Genomic DNA, 9715 nt, shown 5'->3' with positions numbered 1-9715 from the left:
TTATAATTGAAATAACATCACTTTTTATATTGGTTCACCAGTATGCATCAATCAAAATAGTCCATGTCAACAATTGTTGTTTCTATATCCAAGGTCTATTGTTATAGAAATACATGTGAGCCTTTATCATTGCTCACTCTGAGAATCAATTATTAGTGACAGAATTGCTCTCATCTCCCTTTTCAACATTTTGATACTTGTATAAGCAAGCACACACCAAGAAATAACCAAAGTTGACCACTCCCCCCACAACTAACAACCAATACATATTATCTAGCCTCCCATTATTTATATTATTTGGTAACCATCCAGTGATCCTTTGGACAAGATCAATCAAAACCGTGCTCATATAAAAAGCAATCCCTATAATCAAAGCAATCATCGCAGTTGATGTACTTTTAAGTGAAGTAGGAAATTCTTGATAATATAATGCAACTTGTCCTGGGAAATGAAATGCTTCTCCAATGCCAACCAAAACTAGTTGTGGAATTAGCCACAAGGCCAACATGGGCACTATGGCCCCAGGCTGGCCTTGGAGATGGTGGGCTCGGGCTATTTTGAGCCGCTTCGATTCCACCAGTGCTGAAGTAGCCATACTTAGAATGTTTAGCACATGACCTAGTCCTATCTGTTGGAGGGGCGTAGGAGACCTATGAGTCAGCTTTTTCCACATTGGAGATAACAATCGATCAACGATTGTAAGAAAAATGGCTGAGGAGATTAGGCTTATGACTAGGATAGATCCAGCAGGAATTTGGAAATGAGGCCCAAGGTGTCGGTCCATGGTTAAAGCTTGGATTACTGTCAAGCTGAGTTGGACTCCTATTGGGGTCCCTAAAAATATACTTGATGACCATAATGGGAAAATCCTAAAAAGGGTTTTGACATCTTCTACTTGTTGTACTGTGCATATTTTCCAAGGTTTTGCAATTAAACCATCCGATCCAACATCTCCATCTGTTTTAAGTGCGGCACAATTAAGGAACCTGCATCAAGAGTGTGTTTAAGTAGTTTTGTTAGTTGAATAAAGTTTTGGCTTGTAAAATTTCTGTCAGACTATCATTATGTCAAATGAATGATCAAACGTAAGAATTCAAATGATCTCCATATGCTTACAAATTTATATTTCAAAATACTAATGGTCATTATAAGTAGATAAAAAAAAATATAGAGTTCATTAAAAACAGAACACTAAATGGACATGGTGTTCAAGACTAAGAATACTAAATTTCATTCAAAATTCTCATGTTGCAATAATTATATGTCTCATGCATTCAATTCAATAGATGCATCATCTATTTCACAATATATGAACTTTTTTTTTTTTGAGGGGGAATATATGAACTTTTTAATCATGTGAGATCTACAAACTATTAGAAATGGATGTATATATTAGATGCACATGATACTTTTCCCTTATTGCACATGTCAAGTACTAGAGGTAGTTATAGGTAATATTGATGATTGTAAAGTGACCAAGTTTTCAAATAATAATAACTAAATTTCAATTCATCCCAAAAAATAAAGAACGACTCAACTTCCTACCTGAAGCTCTTTTTGGGTGTTGCAGTTGCAGCTATTTCTGTGATTCCATCATGTCCGTAGTAGTAATCCTCGATTTTGGATGAGTGCTGCAGCTTCCATTTCTGAATAGTGGCAATAATAACACGAACTATACCTGTGAATGGGCTCCCTTGTGGCTTATCATGAAAGTAGAAACGGTTTCCCAATAAGAGAAAGGCCAAGCCAATGAAATTAGCAATCGCACATAGGCCAAATCCCCATTTCCAACTTACGTTACCTTGAATGTAGACAATGGCTGTGCCGCTTACCACAGAGCCAATATAGAAAGTGAAGAAAAACCAGTTAAAAAAAATCCCTTGATCCTTGGGTTTATTAAATTGATTTGCTCCCATAGTTGCTATGGTAAACCGTGTACCTCCAGATCCAATACATGCTAGGGCTAAACTTGTGTATAGGATCGCATATTGGAGTTTTGAGGGTGGTGTGCATAAGCTTGATCCATTATCACATGGCTGAGGTCTCAAGGAATCAAGTGCTGAAGTCAAGGTTAAGAGAACTATACCCTGCAAAGGTAAATGGTTTAGATGTTAAGGATGCAGGTTCCTTCTGACATTTTTTTTTTTTAAATTTTTTTTGAAAATTGATTAAAAATAATTTATTTATATATATAGATAAATGAGCCTTTAAAAAGCTATGCATGAATAAATTAATAAAAAATCTTAAAGGAAAATGTTTTGCCAAAGAAACACTCAAGTTTACAAATTGAGTACTAGTTAATCGTAAATGGAAAGGAAACTAGAGTATTTTACGACAACCACTCCAATCCTATTAATTATTATTACCCCACCATCATTGTCTCAAGCAGGCCTATAGCCACAACTCTACAACACCATCTGCAACAACTCTTATCATCATCGCCTCTAAGGACACCACTCCACAATCACCAACATCATCACCTCATCACCGCCACTACCACACCACACCACCTATGCTACTATCACCACCACCATCACTTACGCCACATCAGTATTGCCCTCATTACTACAACCGTCACTATTATGTCTATATAAAATATTAATAATTTTTTTGCGAGTAAAACAATATAAATTATTTTTGGAGTTGCAACCAAATTCATCATTTGTTTTTAAAAATATCTTTGGCCAATAGAAACAAAGCAATAAGTTCGTGTTCTTCAATATTTTTTGAGGAAAGTTAAAGAATATGAAGTTCAATCACTTCCTCATTACTTCGAAAAGATATAGAAGAGGATCAATTTTTACATCTACCAAATAATGAAATCATCTGTCAAAGTAACCATAGACTTGCAAACGCACAAAGAACATAAACTATTCACAGTCGAGAAAAATATCTGTCAATCAATTATATTGAAAAATTAAATATAACTCGAGAAAAACAAACAACAGATAGTCTAGCAAGCAAACTACACACAACAGACATGCATCTTGCAAGTTGCAACCCAGTGAAGAGTATTACCAGCAAAGAGATACAGGCAGAAACTGCAGCAACAGAGAAAGTACCAAAGAAAGAGTCAGCAACAATTGCTCCGATGACCGGAAACAAATTGGTGCAACCATTCGATATGTTGTAAATCTGAGCCGCGTTTATGCTTTTCACATTGAACACCTGAATCAGATATACGATCAGGTTTGATATCCATCCTGCGCCTCCAAGTGTGAATCCCGCCGTCGCGCCTGGTTGATATAAATATTAGAAATAAGAAACATATTGATCCAACAAATTCTGTGTTTTAGAGAGAGAGAGAGAGAAAGGGAGAGACCAATGATGAAGGGGAAGGTGATCCAACCACCACGTTTGCTACCGGAGCTGCATATTTGGGCTTCTCTACCTTCCATATTGCAAGTCAACTGTTAATATCATACGAGATTGTCGTTTTTTGCTACCTTGTTATATCTAACAAAACAGTACGAATATAAATGTTCAAATTTCTGTTGGACAAACCTTCACTCCTTGCCAAAGAAAAAGATTTAAAAAATCAATGCGTGGCCTACCGCGGGTTTCAAAGACCAGGAAAATGTGAAATGATTATCAGTATCTTTTACTATAATGTTCCAGTCTACCTACAAATCACATTCTTGCCACTCAGAAAGGCACACTATAGTTTATCGGTGCAAATTAAGCCCGCTTGCCATAAGCGATATTAACGAGGACACGATATATTGCTTAATATATTGGAAAATTATAATTTAATAAGGGCATATATAGTCACCAAATTCAAACGGAGAGAAAGGGAGATGCCAGCCAAGTCCACCATTGACTTTGCAGTGATCATGGTACTATTGACTGTTAGTTATCCATATTCATCAAGAAAGCAATTGAATAGTTAGTAAAGTTACTTCGACAATTACGGGGCAAACACCAGATTTGTCTACTGGATCATCCAATTGAAGTTGATTAATTCCATTGAACCTGCTTTTAGTAACCATCCTATATAGCACAATTTCTTATGTGTTCCCATAAAAACATATAAAAAGTAAAAAATTAAAATAAAAGGTGTTCAGAAAAATTCTATATAAATTTAAATAAATTTTATCAAGTATAACGAAAACACAACTATGTAAGAACACAAGATTTATGAAAAATCATTTCTTCTTAAAAGAAAAAATCATGGGACAACTTTAAATAATTTCATTATATTAATTATTAAATAGAGATTACAACGTTTAGAGATACAACTTAGAGTAAAAAATAACTCTCTTTTTCTTTTTACTCACTATGTATATCTCTCACTTATAATTTTCTCTTACTCTCTGTGTTTTTCTCTTTTGCTTACTCTCTCTCACGTAGTTCTTCAAAGATTGCACACTATCCTCACTCTTTATGGACTTCATAGTTCACACCCAAATGACTGAATGAATTCACTTTATATTTCTTCAGCTTTTTCTTTCTTCTCTTGCTTGTAGGACACGCACAAGACAACACACACCTCTTCAGAGCATCCACAGTAGTGGAACTTAAAATTTAGCTATTTGGCACCACAAAAAGTTACTTTATTTATTTTACCTACTCACTTTACAAAACATCCAACAGCAGTGGATCTATTTTAGTTTTCAACACAATAAAATAATATATCTACTACAATAAAGTAATATATCCAGTCCAATATAATAATATCTCCACTACAATAACCAACAATCACAATCACCACAACCGCTACTGCTACCACTACTGCCGCCACCATCACTGCCACCCCCACTATCGTCGCCGCCAACTCTTCCATCGCCGTCGCCGCCAATTCTTACACTACCGCCCCCACCACCACCGCCGCTGCTACATGATAGCAAATAATCGTCTAGTGTTAACAAGTGATTTTTTTAACCCCAAATTATACTTATAAATTTTTTTTTACTAAAACAATTTCTCAATCATCATGATAGCAAATAATCATCTAGTGTAACAATAATATTTTGTTTTCACCCCAAATTATATATATACAAATTTATCTTTTGACTAAAAAAATTTCTCAATCGTCATGATAGCCTATTATTGTCTAGTATAACAACATTATTTTTTTAAAAACCAAATTATACATATACAAATTTATCTTTGACAAAAATAATCATCTTAATTGTCCGGAAGCAATCTTAGAACAATGTGAACTATGAAATGGAAGAACTTTATAAGAAAACATATAAAATAGAACACATATTATAGTTGGAACAATGTAGTCCATAGATTACTCACATACATAACTCAAACCAAATTACAATAAAACTCACACACTCGCACAAGTTCCTATGACTCATGCTTCTGAACATATAAAAAAGGAAGTTCCTATGACTTGCCTTGCAATTGCCATAAATGTTCAATGAGGTCCAACTGGAGTTGAGAATGAATTTCTCGGTCTCTAATGTGTCCATAACTCTCAGTGTATGCCATAAATCCATCACTTTGTTAAGTCTCTACGTGACTCCATAAAATTAGAAACAGCAATATACTTCCAAGCAAACTAAAAGTAAAGACCAATACTGTATAAATTAGAAAGAAAAAAAAAATGTAAACTTCCCTGCACACAGAAAATTCCCAAACTAACATTTATAACAAAACTTAAAATACTTAGAAGTATAACAATAGAACATGATTATGCATACTTAATTTGACATGTAGCTTAATGCCACTGATAAAGAAAACAACAAATTCACTTTTGAGCATCTCAAAACCAAACTAACAATTTCTCATCATTAAAACTAGAATTCATGATTCAAGTTTGTTTGTAAGAATTTCGAAATCAAAAAATCAATTCCTCATAAATTAATTCCAAAGATTCACCAATCATGAAAACCAACATGCACCAAATTGTGATTTCATCACACATCATGAGCAGTTAAGACTTTACATCTTAAGAAGTGACTTACAGCCACTATATATAAGACAATACCAAGACTTTATTATATTTGTTGGGAAGTAACCCACCTCAGCATGTATTGTTTGCTTCAAAGAAAAAGCTGGAGCCAATATCTCCTTTCACGGAAAATGAATAAATGCACAAACTATTTGACCAATTCTACAACTTGCGCTCATTTTCATATTTTAGCTTTTAAAGAATTTATTTATAGAACAATGACATATATATATATATATATATATATATACCAATCATAAATTATTCTATAGTTTTTTATTTATTATTTACTAAAAAGGAACCAAAGCCACAATTACATGCCATGTGAAAGAAAAAAAAAATCTAATAATTAACACTAGCAATCATGCAATTTGATTGAATTGTTCTTTATTTTACACAGAATCAATAGGAGATTTGAAATCAAATTCCATGCCTTGTTGAGACTATTTAAACTAAGAACCGACAATATTTTTTAACAATAAATTTCAACCCACAATATTATTTACTTGCAATTACTTACCATTGAGCCAAAATTCGTGAACTATGCAAATAAATTAGAATCAACAAACTGAAAATCAGCAAGAAGCAAAAACAGAAATAAAAAAAATTGTAGAGCCTTCCTTGAACACAGAAAATTCCCAAACTAACATTTAAAAATAAAAACACAAATTCCTGCAAACAGAAAAGTCCCAATACATTCCAATCCTCAGCGATTTATCATTAGATTCAACAAATATTATAAATTTATCATTCCAATTACCCAAATAAAAAATCCCAAGCATGTAGATAAAGAAGACAAAGACAACTCACCTGAAGGTGAGTTGGGTCGGAGGTGTGGATCTGCAGCGGCGGTGGCGGGACAAAGAGGTGAGAGTTTAGAGGTGAGAGTTTGAGAGAGTAGAGAGCATCAGAGAAGGCCGAGATGGGTCGAAGGAGTGGATCGGCGGTAGATCAAAGGCGTGGGTCTTAGGCGTAGATCGGCGGCTTGGGGCTTGGTTCAACTTAGGAGTTTGACGAAGTGGGTTAGCTGGTGGGTCGGTGACAATGAGTTTCGGTGGGCCGGTGATGTTGAGGATGAGCCGAGCCAACGACGGTGAGATAGAGGGGTGAGAGTTTGAGGGAGTTAAAAGTGTTTTGTTTGAGGGCTTGCCCATTGGAGAATAAAAGAATAGAAAAAAACAAAGGAACAAATATTATTTTAATCAGTTTTGGAGAATAAAAAATGATTTTTTCTTTTTAGCTCTCAGTTACAGTGCACAGCCATATATAATTATGCACTGTAGCAATGAAAGTAAAAATTTTACCTTTAGCTCCACTATTTCAACCCTCTTTTTTATATGTAGTGGTGCTTTTTAGCTTTTTAGCACCACTATTGTTGGTGCTCTCATAAATGTTGCTTGACTTTTGTGCATAATAATAGATAAAAAAGATATCTTCTATTCTTCTTTTTGGCAAGCTTCTCCGGCAGGCTCATTTCAAGAGCCTTGACAAAAGTGTAGGCTAGACCCACGCTGCAATGCACCCAACAAGAAGTAGATGAGGAGTGCTGAAAGTAAGGGCCCGTTTAGTAATGGTGTTTAAGTATTGTGAAAATACATGTGGGTGAAAAAGTGTTGTGGAAATACATGTTGTATTGTTTAAATAACAAAAAATTGTTGTCTAAACAACACTAACAAACATGCCCTAATTTGCTGGTTTAGAATCCTCCATTCAATCAAGCATTCTTTTGTTTTGATAATGGGATGATATGGATAATACTTAGGGGTTTTGTTTTCTTATTACATTTTTCATTTATTTAGTTGCTATTTTTTCCCCAAAAAATAAAATAAAATACAAACATCCACACAATATCTTTTATTGTTCACAATAAAACTTGACATACAGTTGACATTATTTGTTACAATTGGAACAACATTAATTTTATCTTGATCAATTACTAATCTCACTTTTATTATAAACTAATCACAACGATCCATGTCAACATACTACAAAAAAAATGTCTATTAGCGACCAAGAATTTTTGACGGACCCAAAAAGCCCTCTCAAAAAATCTTATTTGTGATGGCAAAATAAAGCCCTCGCAAATACTTGGTAAAATGTGAAATATTTGTGACCAATAAGAAAAGCTGTCGCAATTATGTGTTATAGCCATCACAAATACTAATATTTTGGAGGGAAATTTTCCCTCCATATTATTTGAGAGGGACAATTAAAAATCTCTAGCAAAAAGTGTATTATTTGTGACAGTTAAAAAAAAGCCGTCACTAATACTAAATTATTTGCGAGGGTTAGGATCGACCTTCACAAATAATCATTAAAATGTCAAAATTTTTGGAGGGAAATGTTCCCACCAAATTATTTCCAAGGGACAATAAAAATCCCTTGCAAAAAGTTTATTTTTTGTGTGGGTTAAAAATATGCTCTTACTAACACTAAATTATTTGCAAGGGCTAGGATCGACCTTCACAAATAATCATTAAAATGTCAAAATTTTTGGAGGCAAATGTTCCCACCAAATTATTTCCGAGGGACAATAAAAATCCCTTGCAAAAAGTTTATTTTTTGTGTGGGTTAAAAATATGCCCTTACTAACACTACATTATTTGCAAGGGCCACGATTGACCTTCGCAAAAAATCATTAAAATATTAATTTTTTTTGGAGATAAAATTTATTCTAAAATTCAAAGAAAAATAAAAAGTAACTTATAAACATATAGAACTTTGTATTCTTTAGATGAACCTTTTGTTTACAGTCTAAAAAAAAACTTTTATATACATCTTATTTAATAGAGGTCTGTCCTTATTTTCTAAATAATTGTACCCATAAAAAAATGATAGCACTTTCAACTTCAAAATGGTAGCCTAAAATTCAAGAATTTCAGCCTTTTGTACTCTCTCTCTCTCTCAAGTGAATAAAAATTTCTTCTAATTAAAATAATGCATAAAAGATGAGTTTATAGATCAAATGGTAAATTACATCTAATTAGCATGAAAATTGGCATGCATGTTAAGAACATATAGAACATGTAATCCAATGGTTGGATTTTCAAAATATGAATTCAATAATAATTTATTGGGTGATGTATCATTTTTTAGAGTTACATCATGTGTAACTTGAACCCAAACTCTATATTTCTTAATTTGATGTGAATTTTGATAAATCCACCGTTAGATTACATTATCTTCATATATTGTTCATGATTATAAAATTTCAAGATGATCAAATATTAATTGCCATGTCATCAATCATATGTTTAAATTTAAGCTTTTATAGTTTAAAATAATGCATAAAAGATGAGTTTATAGATCAAACAGTAAATTACATCCGATTGGCATGAAAATTTGCATGCATGTTAAGAACATATAGAGCATGAAATCCAACAGTTGAATTTTCAAAATATGAATTCAATAATAAGTTATTGGGTGGTGTACCATTTTTTAGAATTACGTCAGGTGTAACTTGAACCCAACCCTATATTTCTTAATTCGATGTGAATTTTGACAAATCTACCGTAAGATTACATTATCTTCATATATTTTTCGTGCTTACAAAATTTCAAGGTAATCAAAGATTAATAACCATGTCATCAATCAATTGTCTAGATTCAACTTTTAGTAGTTTTAAATAATGCATAAAAGATTAGTTTATAGATCAAAAAGTAAATTACATCCAATTGGCATGTATGTTAAGACCATATAGAACATGTAATCCAATGATTGGATTTTCAAAATATGAATTCAATAATAAGTTTTTGGGTGGTGTAACATTTTTTAGAGTTACGTTAGGTGTAACTTTTCTTAATTTGATGT

General features: G+C 33.1%; 1 protein-coding gene and 1 long non-coding RNA gene across 2 annotated transcripts; both read right to left on the bottom strand.

Annotated features, from left to right (window-relative positions):
• Positions 1 to 3476, bottom strand: LOC126733071 (protein NRT1/ PTR FAMILY 2.6-like). Its single transcript, XM_050436197.1, has 4 exons — positions 3323 to 3476; positions 3019 to 3236; positions 1546 to 2087; positions 1 to 986 (listed from the first exon to the last, which is right to left on the bottom strand). Exons 1-4 carry the CDS (start codon positions 3396 to 3398, stop codon positions 146 to 148), a joined length of 1677 nt encoding a protein of 558 aa, XP_050292154.1. The 5' UTR covers positions 3399 to 3476; the 3' UTR covers positions 1 to 145.
• Positions 3477 to 5195: 1719 nt separating this feature from the next.
• On the bottom strand, positions 5196 to 7023 carry LOC126714153 (uncharacterized). Its single transcript, XR_007651555.1, has 2 exons — positions 6716 to 7023; positions 5196 to 5512 (listed from the first exon to the last, which is right to left on the bottom strand). It is a non-coding gene; the product is annotated as an uncharacterized LOC126714153 (long non-coding RNA).
• Between the last annotated feature and the right edge of the window lie 2692 nt (positions 7024 to 9715).

This window comes from Quercus robur, chromosome 1, assembly GCF_932294415.1.
Source record: "Quercus robur chromosome 1, dhQueRobu3.1, whole genome shotgun sequence".
Classification (NCBI taxonomy): Eukaryota; Viridiplantae; Streptophyta; class Magnoliopsida; order Fagales; family Fagaceae; genus Quercus; species Quercus robur.
Note: the sequence above shows the minus strand (reverse complement) of the source record. Positions and strands in the feature narration are given on the sequence as shown.

Bases quoted from the DNA above. Each gene is read 5' to 3' on its own strand.
- LOC126733071 (XM_050436197.1), bottom strand. From the start codon at position 3,398: ATGGAAGGTAGAGAAGCCCAAATATGCAGCTCCGGTAGCAAACGTGGT. The intron at 3,237-3,322 runs GTCTCTCCCTTT...TATATCAACCAG, and splicing joins CACCTTCCCCTTCATCATTG to GCGCGACGGCGGGATTCACA. The intron at 2,088-3,018 runs GTAATACTCTTC...TTACCTTTGCAG, and splicing joins CTGCCTGTATCTCTTTGCTG to GGTATAGTTCTCTTAACCTT.